A 24,504-nucleotide genomic window follows, 5' to 3' on the forward strand; every position below is an offset into this window, starting at 1 on the left:
ATGGCAGACTAGTATGTTGTCTTGATGTTGAGAGATGCATCTGTGCTAATGGAGCTCTTTGGCATGTCGTAGGTGGAGTGAATAACATCTCCTCTCCCTGATTAGGATTTTTGTGTTTGTTGCCAGAATTTCTAAACTTGATATGACTGGACTGAAATGTTGTGTACTCCAGGAAGGCAACATCTAATATGAAATGAGCAAAACCGTAATTATAATTGAAATAAGTTGTGTTTATTATCTATGTATAAAAGTGTTTTACAATGTATATGTATTTACAATATATATATATATATATATATATATATATATATATATATATATATATATATATATATATATATATATATATATATATATAAATATATATATATATTTATATATAAATTAGGGATGTGCGGAGCAGCCGGTATTTGTATCTGTATTTGGTACAAATTGTATTTGTATTTGTTGAGGGGGGAAAAGTATTTGTATTTGTATTCGAGTAAAATTCAAAATGGCGCAAAGATATATATTTTTTCTATTAGACTTCTAATTTACGTTATAGTGAAAGTATTGTTTAATTATACCCATTATATAAATTATAGACATGCAATATTGGTTGTTGTTTTTGAACATGTGACAAGAAATGTCATTGAAAAGAAAATAACCTAGAAGCCATTATCTCATCCATGGTTAAACCAACAACTAATAAAATACCATTGTGAATATTATGAACCCCACCACCACCGTTCTTGTTGAAGGACACTGAATAGACAGAATAAAAACAAATAAAACTTCAAAAAACTGTTCTTCTTCTGAAAGAACTTCTTTCCAATGGACACAATTCCAAAAACTAAAATCAGAAGATATTTTTATATATATATATATATATATATATATATATATATAATTTTATTTTTTGTAATTTCCATGTACTTTTTATTTTTAATAAAATATTTTATATTTTAATTCTTACAGCATACAACAAATGGCCATGGGCGCAGTGAGGTGACCTCTAGATCTGTGAGGTCGAGTGGCCGAAACAGGAATTCTGGTTCAGGATTGGATGATGTGCACCCTGTTATTGGGAATTACCGGCTTCTAAAAACCATTGGAAAGGGCAACTTTGCCAAGGTCAAACTGGCTCGTCATATCCTCACAGGAAGCGAGGTAAGAAGTCCAGAATGTGTGTGATGTGCATTTCCTGACACATAGTGGGTTATGGGGGATTTCCAGACGTGAACAAGTTAGCTTTTGTTCACTTATGTTTCCTTTTGGATTTTATTTATTTATATTTTTTAAGTGCAGCACTTTGAAGTACTTAAGCAGAAAACATCACAAATATTAAAGGTTCAAGAAATCCAGCGAGTCTGCAAATCTTTGATTCGAAAAAACCTAGGAAAAGAGATCTCCAAATGTGTTGATGTGGGAGTTTTGTGTGTTGTAGAAAGGAAGGGTTTACATAAAAAAACAAGTTTCATTGTGTGCATAAAAACAGTTAATTTGCACCCGGGCAATGTAAACCTGCACATATTGTGGAGATGGAGAGTGATTCTGAGAGCTGTGTGGAGGTGGAGCATTCTCTTCATGAGAATCTCAGTGTGGTTTATTAAAGTGCAGGAACACTGCTATTTGAATCTTTGCAACACAAACATGAGCATGCATGCAGGAGAAAGTGATGCTCCCAAGTCTCGCAATCGTATTCTTTTCTACTGTTACTGTTAAAAATAATTAGATAAATGATACAAAGACCATTTGGCCACAAATTTTCCATTGCATGTATAAAATATGGATTGTGTTTTACATATTTATTTTACCAGTATTGTAGTAATATTATAATAAACTGCTTTGTTCACTTTAAGTTGTCTTTTGAAATTGAAAGAGTACTTTTAATGATAATATTTTACATAGCCATATGAATAGACAAAGTACATTTAAGCCCACGCTTACGAAATTTACTTATTACTAACTTTAACGTTACTAACCGTTAAATAACATGGAAGAGTCAGACGGAACTTTATCATGCATAATATGAAGTTACATCTCATTCATAATAGTGTGCAGTGATTTAATTGAATCAGCTATTTTTTCCATGAATTAATGCACAGAAACACTTAAAACCCTATGAGATCACTGTGTACTGGTGATGTAGCCTTAGTTTATATAATTTTTGCTCTAAACAAGGCAAAAAATTATATTTTTTTTATATTTGTCCTATTATGGTTTTATGACTCTTTAAATACAAAACTGTTAAATGTGCTGAAATTTAAAACAAGGATGATAAAATGATTTTTGTTCATGTTGGATTATGTGTAGGACTTTTTTAAATGAAGTAATATTAAAAAAAAAGCATTAACATTCTTACTTCAAAAGTGGACATGTCAAAGACAAAAATATTTATATTTCAAGTTAATGATGATTTTTTTTTTATTATTTAGCAAAGAATTCTATAAAAAATAAATGTTTGCTTGAAGTATCTATAAGAAGCAGATTTTTTTTCCTAATGTGCCAAATTGGCAAATTAAAATGATTTCTGAAGGGTCAAGAGATAATCATAACAGAAGTAATGGATGTTATAATAATGGTAATTGGTAATATTACAAGAATAAATAAAATGTATGTTAAATGTTGTTTATTTCTATATTTATATAATACAATGTTTTTGATAAATAAATATTCAGTCTTCATGAGCATTGTAGACTTTACATTAAAAATCCAAGCTTTTAATAGTCTTAATAGTCTTAATAGTTTTAATAATGTGCAAGTGTATAATTGAACAATACTTTAGTAACTTAGGGTGTCACGATTTCGATCGAAATTTATGCTCTATTTTGATTATCGAATCAAAAAATAGAATCGTCGATGCGGCCACGCCCCCATGTCACGTCAGCTTGGCTTGCCAAGCGGGAAAAAACACGCTTGTTGAAGTGCTTGTTAAACTGTGCAGACGCAGGAGACGGAGACCCATCGACAGAGCTTAAACCTTCAGGGCTCGACAATAAGGACTGCCCGATAGCCCGGAGCCAGCGTGCGAGACGCTCGGGTCAGTGTACAGTGCTGCCTTGTTGCCTGACAGATTGAGCCAGAGCTGCGTGCTGCGACTGTCTGTCAATTGTGTGCAAATACAATCTTACGGTGCTTTCACACATAGACGTTTGTTTCGGAATCTGTCTCGTTTCCCCCGTTAGCGCGGTTTGTTTGGCATATTTCCAGCTGTTGCGCTCGCATCCGCGCCAAATCAATCAGTCCGAGATCGCCTGAATGAGACGGTCTCTGCCCTACTGAGCGGATCGATTGTAGTGAGAAAACAAAACAATGCAACGAACTAACGACCCAGGCTATATCACAGTGTATTGTGATCGTGTAACAGCCATATATACGGCTATATGAAGAGAGAATGATGATGTAAGAATCAGCTCTTTGGTTTAAATCATGTTTAAACTTTGGGGATTCGAATCAAAGATTCGAACATGATTCACATAGAATTATTTAAAGCTTACACTTAACTTAAGTATTTGTCCGGCAAATAGAACGTTTAGTGTAAAGCAATCCTGTATTATATTATTACGTGGCCAACAATAACAATATAAAAACAGTATCTAATTATTTAATAAGCAAGGTAGCAGTATCTGAAGCTGAGGCATTAACTTATAAAGCACACAACACACCAACACGGATCTTAAAACGAAACAAAAGTTTATTGCTACTCTATAACACAAAGTACTAATCTACGTAAAACAAACAAATGCACATACATACACACACGCACAAGCAGTTTGAGGAGAGTTTTGACTGAGTGGATTTAACTTCTAGCCTTTGCTAAGTTCTTAGCATTGCAACCTGAGAGAAACCATAAAAGCAGAGAATTTCGCTATTCTTTACTACTTAAACATAATTCACACCAGAGTCAGCAATGGATAGAAACCTTGTTTGTGCTACTTGCGTTCTGATGTAATTTGGTTTCCTTGACTGGTCCAAAGGGAAATCCCGGCGAAGCTGATTGGTCAGCGTAGCAACTTCAGTGACGTGATGGAATTCCCTTGTCGGTGAAGAGGGGTTTCCTTAGTCGGTTGCTAGGGATACGGATGTTGGACAAGGCGGCGTTCGAAGTCCTTCCTGGGTTCCTGTAGTTAGGATGAGTTTCAGAGTTTGGATGTGTTGACCCGATGGCTTGTTGTTGAAGCGGTTGCACAAGCAGATCGGGGGTCGAGCCGGCAGCAAGTGAAGGTCGCGGTCTGCTCCGTGATGTAACGAGGCTTCCGGCGAGGCGATGTAACGGCCACAGCACGAGAAGAGCGACGTCCGGGCAGCGACGGCGGTGACGACTGGCAAAGATGACCGGCAAAAGACGACGATGAAATTTCTTTGTTCAAAGTTTTATAGGCTTTGGTAGAGGCTGGGTCTACACAATGCTTGTCCAATCAGATAAGGTGCGGGGTGGAGTCACACCCCAATTCTGCCCTCTAGGAGGCCGGGTTGACACCTGGTGTGGGTGCTGCTTTGATAGCATAGTGGTTAAAATAAAGTCTTATAACGTCAACACTTTTCATAGTATGGTTTCTTCATATAAACCAATGCATTTAAAATGTTCCTAGCTTTCAATCGATACCAAACAAAGTATTTCACAAACATTCTGTAGATTTCATTTGTCACTGAGGGCTATTACTCAAGAACTATCTATAACAGTTTTGTAAAACACATAGAACATGTACACACAAAAACCTACAGAAACATAAAGTAAACATACATTACTCAAATAAACTGTTTTACTTAAATGTCCATTAAACTTTGGAAGCGTTTCTGATCGCTTCTGTGTCTGCCTGAGAATGTGTATTCCTTGCAGACGCCAAAGGACAAGCGAACCAAAAGGTACTTCTCAAAAACCGGTTTGGTGGGTTTTTGATTGTAGAGCCTCTTATTGTTTTAGGGTGTAAAGTTAATTAACACGCAACTGTGATGTTGACTGGCTAGGTATCCTGTGGATTTGCCTTTTGCTGGGTGCCTGTGGATTGCTTTGAAAATGAAATCAAAGCTCAGACATTTAGGCACCAACCAATCTTTTAAGGATAACATGGTCTGTGGCTTGTTCGGTTCTGGAACGATCCGTTGACTCCCCACATCCCCCATTTGGATGGTGATGTTCCTGGCATGAACATCGGCAGACACTGGAACAAGAGGCATAGGTAGAGAGAGAACAGACACACAAGACACAAACCACATTTCCATTCCATAGACTGAGTTCTGGTGCAGGTTTTAGCTTAAATTGTTCGGGTCAAGAACACAAGGTGTAGTGTAACATTGCCTGAAATAATTCAAATTTAGTTATTTAGCTAGTTTACTTCATTGCAAGTATGGAGTGGCGCTAGCTTCAACTTAAATAAGCAATAATTCTGCAGCAATTGACACTAATTTGGGAGAAGGAGTCAATCCTACTTTTAGGCCCTATGCATGAATTTGCAGGAGTTCCCTGTAGAGGGGACTGGAACTGCAAATCAGTTAGGGAGAGAGAGAGAAAGAAGGAAATCAAGAGGCACAGGGATGCAAAAAAACAAGGTAGGTTAAAAACCAGCAATAACAGTGTTGCATATGTGGAGTGGCTCCTGTCTTACTAGAGGTTGTTCTAGCAGTGCTGTAGAGGAGAAAGTATTAGTGTTGTGTTTAACTAGGTGTTCCCTAGAATGTCAAAGGTTATGTTAGTATGTAGAGGGTAGAACAGTTGATCTGTGTCAAGTTGCGGTCCTCCCCCATTTGTTGTTCAATGATGATGGAGCAGTCAAATGTTCATCCAGTAACGGAGGTAGCGGAGTTTGGCATGGGTCAGGAAGGGTTTCAGGACTGAACTGAGGTTTGTCGGAGGAGTGGCAGACGACCAGAACGGCACTTTTGGGAGCCTGAGGGCTTTCACCTGCAAGTGTTTGTTGGTTCAGGTGGTTGTTGCTTCTCCGCTCGGCAACTAGTCAGGCTGAATCTGCTTTTTCCTTTTCCCGTTTCCTGTCCTCCTCTATGCATTTGAGAAACTCTTTCATCATCAATTTCACCAGTTCTTGAGGGTTAAATCCCTGTGGGGCATTTTCCTCTTGCTGGGATTGAGTCTGAGCGTTGTCAGGGTGGAAGTTTTTGGAGTACCTTCGTTGACTCCTTGGACTTGATGATCCAGGGTTTTGATGTCTTCCCTTGGATGGTGACCAGCTTTTGTTTGACCCCCATTGGTTTCTTTCCCGGTGGTGTTCAGGCGAGCGTTGTTGTCCATGCGGTCCATGCCAGTGACTGTTCCTTTGTTTAGGTCTTGTGTCATCGTAGGAGTTCCGTTGTCTATTGGACGAAGACGCATTCCACGCTGGGGATGGTGGTCTCACGCTGTTTGAGCGTTGGGCACCCTCTAGTGCCAGTTCTGGATTCTGGGTGTTAAAGTCAAGAACTTTTGCAGTTTTAGAGTTTTTCTCTAACACCATCTTTTGTTTGTCGTGGGCTTTCTGTGTCAAATCTCGCAATTGCTGGATGCTCATTGTTCGTGGGCATGCGAGTACTCCGAAATGTTGGCTTACTGCAGGATGGAGGTTTCTCAGGAAGAGAATCTTAAAGTTCAGGTCTTCTTCCATATTCGGTTCGTTGCGAGTTCCGAAAAAGGCTTGCCTGAGTCGGTTGTAGTAAGCATGTGGGGACTCATTGCGAGCTTGTTTTGTCTCCAGAGCACCTAACAGTCCTTGATCTGATTCAGGGTTTGCAAACTCTCTGATGAGGGCTTCTTGGAGCAAGCGGTAATCATTCTTTACCCGAGCCGGTTGTCGGTCCAGGAAGCTGCGCACCTCAGGGCTGGATGTGGCTCGAAGCAAATACAGTCTTTCTTTGTCAGAGACATTGGGTCTCATTTCCAGGTGGAAATCAATGTCTTGCAAATAAGCGTGGACCTCCAAACCACCTGACACACTTGGAGTAAACTTGGCAATGTTTCTGGCCAGCTTGTCAAGGTCTTTAAGGTCCAGACTGTATGACGATCTGTGACTGGCTATCACAGGCTCTCGTCGCTGTGGGGTAAGGTAAGGCTCTTCAGAAGGTGTTGGCGAAGATCTTCGGCATGGTTTCTCACCTCTTTCAATAGGTGAGAGCTCAGGAACAGGGGATCCTGTCCTGCTTGGCAGGGGCGAGGCTGGTGCACATCTTGTCTTTGGAGGTTCATAGCGCAGTGCATAGGCATGCCTGAGTTCACTGGCGGACTCCTCTTTGATGTCATCCACTTCCTGCATTAGTCTGTCGATCTCATGTCTTGCTTCGCTCAGGTGAGTTTCAAGGGCTTTGATTCTGGCCTTCTTGTCTCTTAAGTCCACCTTCGCTTCCTTCAGTAGCTGTTCAGCGTAATCTAGCTTGTTAGCGACGTCAGCGTGGTCTGCTCTGGCTTGTTCTCTTTCTTCTGTGATGGCTGTTAAAGCTTCTTGTAGTTTGTCGATCTCCTCTGTGGTACCTTCATCCACCTCACTTGGTTGCTCCAGACGTTCCTGAGCCTCTAGCTCTAGCTGCTCGATGCGGGCTTGCAGGCGTGTCAGCTTGTGTTGGAGTTGGGAGGCGTGTCTGTCACTCAATTTGAGGGTGGCTATGAGTGTGTGACTCAAAGTACCAGTGATTTTGGCCAGCTCCTTGTGGTTGAAGCTTTGACTTGGGTCTTGCTTCATGATGCTGTCTATGTTCTCATCCAATTGGTTTTGCGTCAGGGGCTGCAGTGTTTCGGCAGCTTTAGGGAGGAGACTGCCTGTTACAACGCTCAGCCATGTTTCCAGGTCCTTCCAGTGGCCAACAGGATCTTTGGAGTGAGCCATGTTTTGCGGCGGGGGAGGACTTAGGATTTTAACTGACACAGACCTTGAAGAGAGATAGAGAGGAGAAAGAAAAAAAACAAGGTAGAACAAAGCAAACAGACAAGGAGAAATGTTAATGTGCAATGTTAAGTGTGTTCTAATGTTGAGTGATGTGTGGTTCTCTGGAACTGTGGCCCTCTGGTGGGTACGCGTGTCTAACTGGTAGTCTCTGTGGAAAGAGTCAGTAGCACAGACACAGTGAGAGAACAAAGAAAAACAAAAGTGATAAGGAGACTAAGGAGTAGGGTGAAAATCTGTAGTTTCCACTTTCCTAGAGAGAGGGTTCCTTTAGCTTTTGTTAAATATAAAAATAAGATTTCTAAATACCAGGACTGAAGTTGCTATTAACTTTCTTCTGAAGTGACAGAAAGTAGGACAACAATAACAGTATTGGCTTCTGAATAGGATTGACTCCGTACACCAAATAAATTGTTTCTGGATGGGTGTTTAGAATTGGATCTAACGACGCCTATCTTCTTGGTGACCTGATGAGTGAGAAAGGAGGGGTGAGATCAGAAAATTTTAACAATTAAAAGTGTTCAAGTGTCCCAAACATCTATTAAATGTTTCTAAAATTCTCTGCTTTTTGACTCTCACAAGCACAATCCTTAAACCAGCATCATTAGTCTAGTTAAAAGAAGATAACTAGTAGAAAGAGAGAACAAAGGAGTTAGTTTTCTCTTAGCATTAGGTGTATTTAAGGATGTCAAAGCGGTGGCGCTGTCGAGTTGACACTACAAGAAGTGTTGGTTTTATTGTGTTATATAGTAACCACTTAGTCTACGTATTAGAAAAATCAGAATTTTCCTTTTGAAGTTGGCTAATTGGAGGGCTACTGCTCTACGACTAGGCTCAATGATGGCTTAGGTTGGTACCATTACAGCTCACTGGGCTGCACTGTCCAATTGCATCAATGAAGCAGCAGGGGGAGCACTGTCTGTTAGCAGGCTTAAAATAAACTAAATTTAATAGACTAAATTCAATTTTGAATTGAACTTAACTTTAAATCTGAAACGTTGTAATAACTTTTATAAGTTATCTTTAAAATTGATAAGAACACTTATGACTAAATTTTATTAATAATTGTTATTAAAATGATAGAGCCATGCATAAATGAACCATTAATGAAATTAAAATTTCAAAACAATGAAGTTGGTTAGAGTAACATTTAATGCAGTTTATCATTAAATTAAACAATTATAATTTATTTAATCAGTGAGTCTTATCCGTATAAATCAACAATTATAGGAAATGGGTGTTCCTAGATGTTGATGAATGGAAAAAGTATTTATACTTGTACAGGTCAGAGAGCATTAATTTATAGTCATGAAAACAAAACTATAATTCATCACTAATAAAACCAACAGCTTATGTGAGTTCAAACTGATTAAATTCAACAGGCCAGGTACAGCAGGAAAAACAAAAATAAAATAAAACAGTAGTGATTAAACTCAGCAGTTAGATTGTGCACACTTTGATTTACTTTGCGTTTGTTAACTTTTCCAAGGTGAGTAAAGAGAAATAACTGAGATGCAAGAGTTATTTCAAACATCAGCCATACAATGCATTTAAGACCACTAAATGCTACGTGCTATCTATTAGCCTTCGTTGCTACTGGAAATGCATAGACTTCAATGCAAACGCGTTAGCGTTAGTTTAGCTTAGCTTCACGCTATGCTCTTTGTTTACAATCCAAGCTGGCGCTGGCGGACTGCACATGCGCGCTTGAATGTAATTCCGGCAAGTCTCTCTGTACTTCCGGACCAAGGTTGCTGCTATGGCAACGACCACAAAGTGGAATAATAGCAAATTTCACAGTATCACTTGAGATGGCGGCGCATCTCACACTGTTCAAACAAAAAGCACTAGTTAGATTTTATATCTTAACAGTACTGAACGATTCTCAACTTATGAAAGTGAGATAAAATTAATCAACAGGATTTCTGAGATTAATACAAATCGTGACAGAGATATGGGGGATCTCAGCACTCTGTGTTAAGTCTGTTTAGACTGCAAACACAACCGTGGATTCAAACCACAATTTTAATTGATCAATTTTAAAACTTCTCCTATAAACTACGCTAGTCAGCTCTCTCTGAGCTCCGCGTTTTAAATAATTTGCTAAGTATTAGCAAATTACAGGGCAACAAGAATTTAGTTAGCTATGCTAAATCAGTTACCAGGAGAAAACACAGCTGAGTTTCCATCCGGGAATCGCGGCGTACGAAATCATACTGTGAAGGCCTTATATAACGTTATGAGATAAGCACAAAGGAATACGCTTTGTCTTTCTCTACATGCGCTTTAGAGCGGCTTACAGTTTGTCTCGGCGGACAATTCAAATGAAGTTTTACTTTCTTAACAACACTAAATGTAGTCAAGCAATAAAACAAATGGTACCACAATGAAATTGTGCAGTAGCAAATCTTTTGTTCCCTCTAATCTATTCTTTCCGGACAAAAATAGAAAAGATTAACAACGTGATTTCTGGGTTTTGTGCTTTAAAAGTTAGATCTGCTTGCCCGCATTCTCCACCACTATGTAAGAATCAGCTCTTTGGTTTAAATCATGTTTAAACTTTGGGGATTCGAATCAAAGATTCGAACATGATTCACATAGAATTATTTAAAGCTTACACTTAACTTAAGTATTTGTCCGGCAAATAGAACGTTTAGTGTAAAGCAATCCTGTATTATATTATTACGTGGCCAACAATAACAATATAAAAACAGTATCTAATTATTTAATAAGCAAGGTAGCAGTATCTGAAGCTGAGGCATTAACTTATAAAGCACACAACACACCAACACGGATCTTAAAACGAAACAAAAGTTTATTGCTACTCTATAACACAAAGTACTAATCTACGTAAAACAAACAAATGCACATACATACACACACGCACAAGCAGTTTGAGGAGAGTTTTGACTGAGTGGATTTAACTTCTAGCCTTTGCTAAGTTCTTAGCATTGCAACCTGAGAGAAACCATAAAAGCAGAGAATTTCGCTATTCTTTACTACTTAAACATAATTCACACCAGAGTCAGCAATGGATAGAAACCTTGTTTGTGCTACTTGCGTTCTGATGTAATTTGGTTTCCTTGACTGGTCCAAAGGGAAATCCCGGCGAAGCTGATTGGTCAGCGTAGCAACTTCAGTGACGTGATGGAATTCCCTTGTCGGTGAAGAGGGGTTTCCTTAGTCGGTTGCTAGGGATACGGATGTTGGACAAGGCGGCGTTCGAAGTCCTTCCTGGGTTCCTGTAGTTAGGATGAGTTTCAGAGTTTGGATGTGTTGACCCGATGGCTTGTTGTTGAAGCGGTTGCACAAGCAGATCGGGGGTCGAGCCGGCAGCAAGTGAAGGTCGCGGTCTGCTCCGTGATGTAACGAGGCTTCCGGCGAGGCGATGTAACGGCCACAGCACGAGAAGAGCGACGTCCGGGCAGCGACGGCGGTGACGACTGGCAAAGATGACCGGCAAAAGACGACGATGAAATTTCTTTGTTCAAAGTTTTATAGGCTTTGGTAGAGGCTGGGTCTACACAATGCTTGTCCAATCAGATAAGGTGCGGGGTGGAGTCACACCCCAATTCTGCCCTCTAGGAGGCCGGGTTGACACCTGGTGTGGGTGCTGCTTTGATAGCATAGTGGTTAAAATAAAGTCTTATAACGTCAACACTTTTCATAGTATGGTTTCTTCATATAAACCAATGCATTTAAAATGTTCCTAGCTTTCAATCGATACCAAACAAAGTATTTCACAAACATTCTGTAGATTTCATTTGTCACTGAGGGCTATTACTCAAGAACTATCTATAACAGTTTTGTTAAACACATGGAACATGTACACACAAAAACCTACAGAAACATAAAGTAAACATACATTACTCAAATAAACTGTTTTACTTAAATGTCCATTAAACTTTGGAAGCGTTTCTGATCGCTTCTGTGTCTGCCTGAGAATGTGTATTCCTTGCAGACGCCAAAGGACAAGCGAACCAAAAGGTACTTCTCAAAAACCGGTTTGGTGGGTTTTTGATTGTAGAGCCTCTTATTGTTTTAGGGTGTAAAGTTAATTAACACGCAACTGTGATGTTGACTGGCTAGGTATCCTGTGGATTTGCCTTTTGCTGGGTGCCTGTGGATTGCTTTGAAAATGAAATCAAAGCTCAGACATTTAGGCACCAACCAATCTTTTAAGGATAACATGGTCTGTGGCTTGTTCGGTTCTGGAACGATCCGTTGACTCCCCACAATGAGCAGGGCGAGATGTCATTCTTACCGGTAAATGCGAAAGTGAAAGCATGCTGAAATATTACAGAGAGCTGTTTATCCAGCCTGATCTCGGTTTATCCGTCAGGAAAATTGACCTAAATTACTATCTGTTAATTTTTCCATATTTTAATCGTATAATATGTTGTATTAGGCCTGTTGTTTTGTTCATTTACGCACTGACAGCTCGAAAGAAAGATTTACATTGATCTGATGCAGTCTCGGTTCATCTGCTATGTCTCTCTATAATTTAAGCCTATAATGCAGAATTCTAGCCAACGTTTCTTTAATAGATTGATTAATTCAATAGATCGATTTTTACAAAACCTGACAATTGAAATGAGGCTCTGTATATATGAGAAAGTCTGAACTCTGCTTATTATTCGGTGACGATGTCTGTGGGTTGTTAAAATTAAAGTGCACATTTTTGCTTCTAAAATATTCTATACACAACTGGTCAAAAGTTTGGGGTCAGTATGATTAAATATGTTAAACTAAGCTTCTTCTGCTCACCAAGGCTGCAATTATTTCATCATAAATACAAATTATGAAATGTTGCACTATAACTGTTCAAAAGTAGTTTATCATTTAATTTATTTATTTATTCCAGTAATTTTAAAGATGAAATTTCAGCTTCATTACTCCAGTCACATGATCCTTCAGAAATCACTAATATTAATTATTATTATATTTATTAATGGTAATAGTAATTAATAAAAGCAATAATGTCTGGAGTAATAATTTTATTTGAAGCTACATACAATAACAAAGCAGTTATTTAAAATTTTGATAAATATTTAACAATTTAACTTTTTTTACATTTAATAAATGTAGCCTTGATGAACTGAATAAGTTTTCTTAAAAACATTAAAAAATTACTGTAAATATATATACAGTGAAAGTCAGAACTATTAGCCCCCCTTTGTTGTTTTTTTTCTCTTTAAAATATATCCTAAATTATGTTTAACAGAGCAAGCAAATGTTGATAGTTTGTCTGATAATATTTTTTTCTCTATTATTATTTGTTTTATTTTGGCTAGAATAAAAGCAGTTCTTAATTTTTTATGAACCATTTTAAGGTCAAATTTATTACCCCTTAAGCTAATTGTTTTTCAGACTGTCTCCAGAACAAACCATTGTTATACAATGACTTGCCTAATTACCCTAGCCTGCCTGGTTAACCTAATTAACCTAGTTAAGACTGCTTCAATCTTTTACTTTCCCACTAGTACTTAGTCATTTTAGCAAACCCCTCAGATACTGTTGGCTGGTTCCTGTTGGTTGTGCAACTTTTTTTACCGACGCCATAATAATGACACAGATCACTGCCTATTCACAAGAAAAAAGTGATTGACAGGTGGTAATTATGTGTGTAACTTGCCTTTATTCATTTACTGTAAGATTTGTTTATGGGTAAAACAAAGACCATACAGGTCAGGTAGTTTAAACAGTAGGCTACAAATAATAAATTTTTCATTAATTAATTAATTATTCATAATCGAAAATCGAATTGAATCGTGACTTAAGAATCGAAAATGTAATCGAATCGAGCATTTGGAGAATCGTGACACCCTTGTTAGTAACCCTTTTGCTCAATTTAAGTAAACATATACTAAAACATTTTTTTTCCCTTTCTCAGGTGGCAATAAAAATGATTGATAAAACGCAACTGAATCCAACAAGCCTTCAAAAGGTGAGCTTCACATTTATTATTAAAATGTGCATCTTATGAGTATTTAATGTAAAACAGATTTTTTTAAGGTTGGTGATTCTTTGGTGCTGCTAGCTTTATATATTTTTTTTCCACAGAAAGTTCACATTCTGTTTTTTTCATTACGGTGTATATTATGTTGTTCATGGCTTGGTTGATTTATTGGTGGTGCAGTTCCACAATGATTCATAGGCAATGTTGGCAGTCAACTTCAGTTTTAAACAGAACACAGACTTCAGTGCTGATCTTTTGTGCTACCCAGAGCACTTCTCAGAGGCTTGTGTCATGCAAAAGGAAAATCCTTTCTTTCAGCTGGTTTTCTCAGTCACCCATCAGTCTATTGAAAAAGTAATGAACTTTACACCTCAAGCACAAATACTGAAATACACTAGATGTGCAGCAAAAACCTGCCCACCAACTGCAGGCAACAGCGCCACTCAAGCCACTCTTTACTGAAAACTGTATATATACAAAGTGGGCAGCACGGTGGTGCAGTGGGTAGCACAATCGCCTTTAAGGGTGTCACGGTGTCTTCGATTATCGAATCAAAAAATAGAATCGTCGATGCTGCCACGCCCCCATGTCACGTTAGCTTGGCTTGCCAAGCGGGAAAAAAACATGCTTGATGAAGTGCTTGTTAAACTGCAGACGCAGGAGACCCGTTGACAGAGCTTAAATCCTCTCTTCTTTCAATGAAGGTGTGGAAGTATTTTGGATTTCCAGTTAGTTATGTTGACAACGTTCGTGTTGTCGACAAAAAAAAAAAAAAACAACGCAGTTTGCAAGCTCTGCTATGTACGTATTACGGTTGGGATGATAGATGATGGGCGCATCGCGATCCTCCGCCCCCGCACCCGTTGCAAATCAGTAGACTGCTTCCATCTTTTACTTTCACACAAGTACAAGTACTTAGTCATTTTAGCGAACACCTCAGATACTGTTGGCTGGTTCCTGTTGGTTGTGCATCTTTTTTACCGACGCCATTATAACGACACAGATCCTGCAGAAAAAAGTGATTGACAGGTGGTAATTATGTGTGTAACTGACCTTTATTCATTTACTGTATGATTTGTTTATGGGTCAAACAAAGACCATTCAAGTCAGGTAGTTTAAACGGTAGGCTACAAATAATTTATTCGTTATTAATTAATTAATTATTCATAATCAAAAATTAAATCGAATCTTGACTTTAGAATCAAAAATGTAATCGAATCGAGGATTTGGAGGATTGTGACACCCTTAATCGCCTCACAGCAAGAAGTTCTCTGGTTCGAGCCCCGTCTGGGTCAGTTGGTGTTTCTCTGTAGAGTTTGCATGCTCTCCCTGTGTTTACGTGCGTTTCCTCTGGGTGCTCCTGTTTCCCCCACAGTCCAAAGACATGCGCTATAGGGGAATTGGGTAAGCTAAATCGTCCGTAGTGTATGTGTAAATGATTGTGCAGAGATGGATTACAGGTGGAAGGGTATGCGCTGTGTAAAAATATGTTGAATAAGTTGGCGGTTTATTGCGCTGTGGCAACCCCAATTTAATAAAAGCATTAAGCTGAAAAGAGAATAAATGAGTGAATGAATATAGAAAGTGTGGGGGAATATGGGATCATTACAGGCTGTCCTTGGTACTGATGCAATTATTATAGCACGGATAACTTGCACTTTACTTATTGATGTCATAAAAAACAGTGGTAACACTTAAGTTTAGGTCCCATTTCATGGGTTAAAGGTAAAAAAAAAAAAAAAAACAGTCACTGTCAAATAAAATTAAAGAAAATATCTACACGCAAATGCATAAATTAATACAAAATAGTAACTATGCTTGTATTAATATCAGGGATTTTCCTGCCTCACAATAAAGCGGAGATATATGTATATATATATATATGTATATATATATGTATGTATGTATATATATATATATATGTATATATATATATATGTGTATATATACATGTATATGTATGTATATATGTATATATATATGTGTGTGTGTATATATATATATATATATATATATATATATATATATATATATATATATATATATATATATGTATATGTGTGTATATGTATGTATATATATATATATATATATATATATATGTGTGTGTGTGTGTGTGTGTGTGTGTGTGTGTGTGTGTGTGTGTGTGTGTGTGTGTGTGTGTGTGTGTGTATATGTAAGATGTGTGAGGGACCTCTGTAACTAACGGAGGATAACTCTATACAAAATGCATTATATAATATCTTCATTTTGATAGCCCCATCAAACATTCAGCCCAAATGCTCCAGAGAGACCTAAACCATATTGCTATTTCCATAGGATATATGACATTTAATAGGTAATTCCCGTTTATTTAAGAGAATAATTTAAGAATGTTGCTTATTATTTGGTTATCTTAAGTATAAAAAAAAAAAAAAAAAAAAAACGTTGTGTTTCAGGACATAAGAGCAAGTAATAAAATTTAGACTATAGCCTAGGCCAGGGCTATTCTATTAGTTTGTCATGGGGGCTGGTTCGTGAAAAGTATCCCAAACGAAGGGCTGGAGAAATATGACTTGCTATATGAGTGATGACACAACTGCATATACAGTAAGAGCCCATATGCTGTATTTTTGCTCTTTAAGACACCCAAGTAGATTTTTTTCTGCATTAAAATTTTAATATATTGTATTTTGATGCTACATAACATCAGTGCATTGTACAATAGACTTTTATTTTTTTGTACAGACATATTCAAATGTTGTATTTCAGAGCACAACAAAAGCAGTGCATTACTAAAGTAGGCTTCTTCTACATTCAGACACATTTATATGTTATGTTTTGAACTGCTTAACAATTAGGGATTCAACAATTATAGATTTTGGTTGAACGAAAGTCTGAAGAATAATCATGATTTCACGGTTATCGCGTCTAATGTAAATTCAAGCTCTATATTAAGTAAGTAGCTATTTAGATTAACTGTTGTTGCCATCTGCGTTAACACATACATAATCATTTTAATAATTATTTGTCTAACTTATCTTTTTTTTTTTACCATGCACTAGGGCTGGGCGATAATTCGATATCGATAATTATCACGCTAAAATTTTTTCTGATAAAACGAAAATAACAGTTCGATAATTGCTCGATAATATTTATGCACTATATGCATAACATTGCGCAAGCATTTTGCAGCCTGCCCTTCCGGATGCCGCATGCCATACAAGTTTACAGCCATACAGTGTTAGTTGTACTTGAAGGAGTAAGAAAAAAAAAGGGTAAAAAAGGTCAGAGTCACAGACATTGTTGACAAGAAACGTCACTAGACCTCAGTCTTGAGCTACTTAGTTTTTTGCTAACTGACACAAAACAGCAACGTGCACTGCAAACTGCGCAGACGACTAGTGTCATCAAAAGCAGGCAACACCACAAGCCTGTTTCATCATTTAAAGAGCCCATATTATACATGAAATAGGGTCATATCTTGGTTGTAAGGGTCTCAAACAACAGTCTAATATGCATGCAAGGTCAAAAAACACTTTCATGGTCTTATAATCTGCATTTATTTTTACCTAATTATCCCAGCGACTCCCGTATGAATCGTCCAGTGATAGCGCGAAGCTAATCTGCGCTGATTGGACCGATGACAGTCTGTTGCGATTGGTCGACTGCCTTTAGTGAGAGAGTAAAATGCCCAACAGCTAATCAGCAAAATAAAAGTAATCACAGTTCATACACGCTCGATAGTGTAAGGCGTGGATTTTAGCTGCCAGTGGGTCAATGTAAATGCAGACGATGGACTTGAAAATACCGACGACTAACTATTTTATTGAGCAAAAACTCCAAAAACAGTTGAGGAGATCTTCTAGCTTGTCTCACTCTGCTCTTTTCACAGACACACACACATATTGCGCTCGTCCTTGCGCGAGCGCACACACACACACACACACTTTACCCTCCGCCAGACGTCAACGCGCGCGCATACACACACAAACACATGCACCTCCAGACGACAGCGTGCGCGCACACACACACGCACTACCGTCCTCCATGGAGCTCCGTAAACAAAGCAGCACGCGTCACGTTTTTAACGTGGCTTTGCACGCGATATGAGAATATAACCTTAAGCAGTACACGCGGTTACAAGTAACAAATCACAACTAAATACATTTGCAAGCTAGAGTAAACGAGGCAACAACTTTAATCGCACGTACTTACACTTGAGAAATGGAGGAAGAAACCCATCCTGACAAGTTACTCTTTACTGATCCTTCCTTTAACAAACGCCGATGAAGTATTCTTAGTAGCATGTAGTTTCCAGAAGTTTCCAACTTCTGAGGTTTCATCTTTGGGTAGAGACTCAATTAAATCCATCTGCAGTGTGACTTCAATCAACTGGCATGTTTGTGTGTGTGTGTGTGTGTGTGTGTGTGTTTGTGGGTGTGTGTGTCTGTGTTTCTGTGTTAGAGGGCGGGGCCGCAGGTTTCAAATCTCCCGGGTTTGCGCGTGCATGTGAATAACTTGGTTTCGTTAGTACGTCATGGCGAAACACCTAATGACTTGGTATCAAGGCAACTCGTTTAAAGCACTATGAGTCGACTCTTATAGATGAATCACCAGTTTTAAACACTGTACACTTACAGATTTAAGCCTTAGCTGGAGACTTCACTTAGAGCTGTGTTACAAACTACATGGAGGGGCATTTTTAAAAACCCATAATATGGGCTCTTTAAAACAACACCACCCTTATGAAGATGCTAAGAAATTACAGACCTAAACAAGTGCTGGTAAACTAGGACAACTACCCAGCAGAGTCTCATGTCATCATTTTCGAAAGCCGTGCCTTACGAGATAAAACCCCAAAAAGATAGACGAAAGATATGACAGACAAAATATCTCAATCACATCTCAATGAACACTTGAAGCTTGCTCTACAGGCTGCATTAAGGAAATTTACAATACAACATTTACACTAATAAAAAATAATATAATAAAGTAGCAAATTCAAACAAAGTATCAAACAAAAATTTGTTAAACTCTAGTAAGGGGACCATAGTGAAGCCAAACAAAAGAAAGAAATATAACAAAACAATTCTAATTTATGAATAACCCCTCTTACCTCACTAAAAACTGATGAAAAGAAAAAAGTCTTTCAGCGCAGTGCGCCGCATTCTTCCGTATAAAATAAATATAAAGATGACGTTCATCTCTTACCTGATGTCTTTAACAATACATTATCTACGTGTTTGCAAAATGGAAGTCGTACGACATCTTCCCTATCCACTTTACTCTGAGAAAAGAGTGAATTTGAGGAGATATAGCTCATATAGAGATATTGTCGGGAAAGAGCCGAGCCAAAAAATAACATACAAATCAATCTAAATAAATATGAACAAAACTCACAAAATTTGTCAAAGTGGTTGAAAGTAATGCAAAATAATTTTCCCCAAGCGAAAGTTAAGCAAAAACAGCGAAAATCATAATCGGCAAAATACACGAAAAACGAGATCAAAGGAAAAGGCCTGCTCTCCCCGCGCGGCCACCCCATCTTCGCCTCGCCTCACCTCGCCTCCGAAACGAGGTCAGCTGCAGGCTGCAGTGAATGAAAGTTCGCTTGCACCGCGTGTTGTAGGAATGATTCTCCTCGCAAGGCGCTGAAGTCGTGGAAATGAGCGATCTTGTTTCTCCCAGGATGATGGCAGATTTTCCTCTAACTGAAACTTTTAACAGTAGGCTACTCTTGCTCTTCCTCCATTATGGCGTCTCTTATCTTCCCATTCTGCAAAGCCCACTCTCTGCTTTTTCGCTGATCCACTGCCATGCCCCGCTATACACCCGCAACCGACCTGCAATTAGCTAATTATAATGTATTGTTTTATTACCCGATCTGTGGTTTGTCCTCTGCGCCATATAACCGCCATTTACGGATCACTAACAGGAGGCAAAAATACAACCTTTATGACTCCAACCGTAACATTAGTTTCGGACAAAACAGCAATGTATTTTACAGATGAATATGTCATGTAAAAACACTTTACAAACACAGTATAAGTATATTTTATCATTAATTTAAACAGAAACCTATCTATCTAAATGAAAACTTAATCAAAAATGAGCATCACTATGTCTTGGTCTGGACAGAGATCAAGCTTCTCACCTGAGAATATGGACATTATGGTGTTTTTGAAAAAGAACTTAAAACTTAATTAAATTTTCCAAATGTCCTTAGAGAGGACAAGCCTTTTTATCTCTTACTAGTCTACACTGCAGTTATTTATTTAATTTTAGTTTACTTAGTTAAGATGTCTGCACTAAAAATAATAGTTTTTTCTGACTAGTCTATATTGGAGGTATTTATTTAATAGTTGTTGTTTATTAGGGTATCCTGACTGTACTAAAATGTGAAAAGTGAAAATTCTCTGACCATTAACTCACCTTTACGCGTTTCAAACTGGGTTTATTATTTTTTTTTTCTGATGTTAAACAATAATATCCAATAACTTGTAATGTCTTTGGTTGTTGAAAACTTGAACAGTAAATGCTGAGTTAAGATTGTTCTTTTGTTTATTTTATAATTTATATTGTCAAGACAGCTAAAACCTTACACTAAATGTGTTAAATCAACTGCACAAAGTGATTGGCATACTGAAAATCTTGTAAAATTGATAGATATATAGATTTTACATTTACCGTGATAAATATCGATATCGACTGATATGAAAAGAAATATTGTGATAATTTTTTTTGCCATATCGCCCAGTTTTACATTGCACTGAAAGGCTCACACAACTCTCCCCTTGAGATGTTTTCTACTTTGTGCACCCGGAAAGCTGTAAACGCGTTGCAACAGAAATGCGGCTTAGAGAATACTTCATGATTAATTAACTGGCGTATTGATAGTGAAATCGGTAAATCGTTGCATCCCTATTAACGATATCAGTGCATTGTACAAAAGTCCTTTTCTACAAACACATCTAAATGTTTTCAGCTGCCTGCACCACTCGCTTATTGTGACTTGCGCTCTGTGCAGCCTGCAACTGCAGCTCGTGCTGTATTGAACAGACGCGCATCACTTCATAACTATAGCAGCCGTTTTCCGTTTGAACGAAAATTATTTTTGATGTCTTGGTCACAGTGTTTGGAGGATCGAAACAAATTGCCTCGGGGGGCCAGGTTCGGCCTGTGGGCTGCTAATTGAATAGCCTAGGCTATCTTTCGTTGTGCTCAGCAGCTATTCACTAATAAAGTTCTACATTGACATTTTCTTCTTTTTTCCTTTTTTTTAAGCATAAACACTAGAGATGCTCCAATCAGCTTTTTTGAGACCGATTACCCATCGCAAAAATCATGATCTGCCGATTGCCGATCACATAATGGCACGGGGAATGGGAATCTTTTATCTATAATCTAGCAGAGTTTGCACCATTTGTAGAAATGAAACTATATTGGAAAAAAAAAAAACATTGTAGAAAGGGTACAGTCAAGATCTTGTCAAAATCTTGTCCACCAAGTGTTTATTTTAGAAAATGAGAACTTAAGACTACTGTAGGCCATCTTTCCCAAATAAGGCAAAGTATAACTTACAATTATTTCAAACAAAGAGGGGTCAGGCAGACCAACACACTGATCTGATTAGCTTAATTGCATGTAGCCTCTTAATACACTGATTACATTTTATAATTGGCAGCAAAATGTAAAACTACACCAAAACTGGCTACTGGCACAAAGGACAAAACTATGGCAAATGTTTTTTTTTCTGGAATTATTATGAACCAGGAACCAACTACATCAGATCGTAAAAAATGAAATAATGTAGTAAGCTACTGTACGCCAATGCCTTCCTTTCTAAATAACAAGGCAGAGAAACAAGGAGGAACAACAAGATAAACTAGCATCTAATTAGTTAGTACCAGTACCTAATGATTAACTAGCAGTACATAAAAATATGTACCAGTCCCAACTGGAGTATACTAGTCAAAACTGAAATTGATATCTCAATGACAAATTCCATAGAAATCAAGACAAATTTTACATCTAGTGACAACAGAAAAGTTACTAGTCACATTTAAAATAAGTACTAGTGTCTAATATATAAAGACTAGTACCTTAATAAGTACTAGTGTCTAATGAATACATACTAGGAGAGCTGGGCGATAATTCGATATCGATAATTATCGCGATATAAATTTTTTCGATAAAACGATAATGACAGTTCGATAATTGCTCGATAATATTTACGCACTATGCGTAACATTGCGCAAGCATTTTGCAGCCTGCCCTTCCGGATGCCGCACGCCGTACAAGTTTACAGCCATAGTTGTACTTAAAGGGGTAAGAAAATAAGGTAAAAAAGGTCAGAGTCACAGACATTGTTGACAAGAAACGTCACTAGACCTGTCTTGAGCTACTTAGTTTTTTGCTATCTGACACAAAACAGCAACGTGCACTGCAAACTGCGCAAGACGACTAGTGTCATCAACACCACAAGCCTGTTTCTTCATTTAAAACAACACCACCTTTATGAAAATGCGAAGAAATTACAGACCTAAACAAGTGCTGGTAAACCAGGGCAACTACCCAGCAGAGTCTCTTGTCATTTCGAAAGCCCTGCCTTACGAAAAAAAACCCCCGAAAAGACAGACGAAAGAAATGACAGACAACACAATCACAAGTAGATCTCAATAAACACTTGACGCTTGCTCTACAGGCTGCATTAAGGATATTTACACTACAACATTTACACTAATAAAAAATAATAAAGTAGCAAATTCAAAGTATCAAACAAAAATTTGTTAAACTCGAGTAAGGGGACCATAGTGAAGCCAAACAAAAGAAAAAAATATAACAAAACAATTCTAATTCATGAATAACCCCTCTTACCTCTCTAAAAACTTATGAAAAGAAAAAAGTCCTTCAGCGCTGCGCCGCATTCTTCCCTATAAAATAAATATATAGATGACTTTCACCTCTTACCTGATGTCTTTAACAATACATTTTCTACATGTTTGCAAAATGTAAGTCATACAACATCTTCCCTATCCACCTTACTCTGAGAAAAGTGTGAACTTGAGGAGCTCAAAATTGTCGGGAAAGAGCCGAGCCAAAAAAATAACATACAAATCAATCTAAATAAATATGAACAAAACTCACTAAATGTCTCAAAGTGGGCAAAAGTAATGCAAAATAATTTTACCCAAACGAAAGTTGAGCAAAAACAGCGAAAATCATTATCATGTGAGCAAAATAAACCAAAAACCAGATCAGAGCGTGCTCTCCGCTTTTCATATCTCCGCTATCTCCGCCTCATCTCCGAAACGCGGCCAGCTGCAGGCTGCAGTGAGTGAGCGCTCGCTTGCACTGAGTGATGTAGGAATGATTCTTCTCGCAAGGCGCTGCAGTCGTGGAAATAAGCGATCTTGTTTTGGTAACACTTTATTTTGATGGTCCCCCTTTAGATAGTCTGTTGACCATAAGTTACTTTTCAAGTTCTTATCTGTTTACTCTCATCTGGGTAGTATCTGTAGATTGTCTTTTAAATATTTCTAGGCAATCATTACATTGTCTACAACATGTAAACATTTATTAAACTTTTGGTAAGTTGTGTTACCAATATAGGTTCTAGATGGTCAACAATGTATCAGTAGATATGTAACAAATCTTCAACAGATGCTCAACGGAGAATCAGTAGATAAGCAACAAATCCTCAGCATTAAGGTTCTAGATGTTTAACAGTGTATCAGTAAATATGCAACAAATCTTCAACAGATGTTCAATAGAGTATCAGTAGATATGCAACAAATCCTCAACATTTATTAAACTTTTAATAAGTTATGTGCTACCAAATTAGGTTGTAGATGATCAACAATGTATTAGTAGATATGCAACAAATCTTCAACAAGTTTTCAGTACATTTACCATCAAGATTTTTTTGTTGTCACTGTCTGCATGTAGTTGTTAATCAGTTTATGAATAGACCTTCAGTAAACATTCAGCCTATAAGTAGCAACGCAACATAATTTAAAATGAACTTTAAACAAATATAAAGTTAGGGTTAGGTACAAATTTCATACGTATTTGCAAAAGTGTTTAACTAACTATTCGTTGCATTTAACCTAACTTTCAATAGACAGTTAGTTTACTTTAAGTTACATTTATCTGCTCATCTGTTGTCACACTAGGCCCATCAAAATGAAGTGAAAACCTAAGAAATGATGTTGAATGACTGTAAGGAGCCAACATTACAGACTGCATGGTTACTATTCTGTAAATGTTCATCAGATAGTCAACAGACAGGTAGTAGCAACACTGGTGCAAGTATTTGAAGAGACACAACAGCACCACACATACAAAAACATAAAAATAAATACCAGAGTCATTAGTTTGTTCAACTGCTTTTAATGTATTGCTGTCAAAAACTTTCAGTAAACACAACTGAACATTAAATGGCTCTTGCTCTTGCTCTCTTTCTTTATTTATATATATATATATACACAACAATTCTGTCTGGTTCTCGAATCTGATTGGCTGATAGCCGTGATATATTTAAGTAATATCAGCACCCGTACAGCCTCTTTACCCTTTGTGTATTACTCCGCCCACATACAGCCAGCAGAAAGCAGACACTACAGATCTAAAGTTTAAAAGATGCTTGCTCAACTGTTTAACTGTCAGCTTATGATTTGAATCCAATGCGGAAGAAAGTAGTTCCTCATACTAAAG

At 37.6% G+C, this 24,504-nt stretch overlaps 4 protein-coding genes across 17 annotated transcripts in view; 2 read left to right on the forward strand and 2 right to left on the reverse strand.

The window, feature by feature from the left end:
- LOC147841024 (uncharacterized) overlaps window positions 1-24,504 on the forward strand; it is a 485,466-nt gene that overhangs the window by 36,630 nt on the left and 424,332 nt on the right. The window lies entirely within an intron of this gene.
- Window positions 1-24,504, reverse strand: part of LOC147834160 (uncharacterized) — a 439,063-nt gene that overhangs the window by 13,761 nt on the left and 400,798 nt on the right. The gene's annotated exons all lie outside the window — the stretch shown is intronic.
- The window catches only part of mark3a (MAP/microtubule affinity-regulating kinase 3a), an 88,095-nt gene that overhangs the window by 8,229 nt on the left and 55,362 nt on the right, over window positions 1-24,504 (forward strand). For all 13 annotated transcript variants that reach the window (XM_087277544.1, XM_087277542.1, XM_087277543.1 and 10 more), the window contains 2 exon segments: window positions 958-1,149; window positions 13,741-13,794. Coding sequence is in view for 10 of the 13 variants with exons in the window: in XM_087277540.1 (XP_087133666.1) it covers window positions 958-1,149; window positions 13,741-13,794 (246 nt within the window). In the remaining 3 variants the exon portion in view is untranslated.
- On the reverse strand, window positions 3,659-11,318 carry LOC147834161 (uncharacterized). 2 transcript variants are annotated; one of them, XM_087279104.1, is made up of 2 exons: window positions 10,891-11,318; window positions 3,659-8,314 (listed from the first exon to the last, which is right to left on the reverse strand). In XM_087279104.1, exon 2 carries the CDS (start codon window positions 7,788-7,790, stop codon window positions 5,937-5,939), a length of 1,854 nt encoding a protein of 617 aa, XP_087135230.1. In that variant the 5' UTR covers window positions 7,791-8,314; window positions 10,891-11,318; the 3' UTR covers window positions 3,659-5,936. The 2 variants fall into 2 exon arrangements, with proteins under 2 accessions (XP_087135230.1, XP_087135229.1); XM_087279103.1 differs by having other exon boundaries at window positions 3,659-8,664; window positions 8,790-11,318.

Source organism: Danio rerio, chromosome 13 (assembly GCF_052040795.2).
Source record: "Danio rerio strain M-AB ecotype USA chromosome 13, GRCz13ab, whole genome shotgun sequence".
In the NCBI taxonomy this organism is placed as follows: Eukaryota; Metazoa; Chordata; class Actinopteri; order Cypriniformes; family Danionidae; genus Danio; species Danio rerio.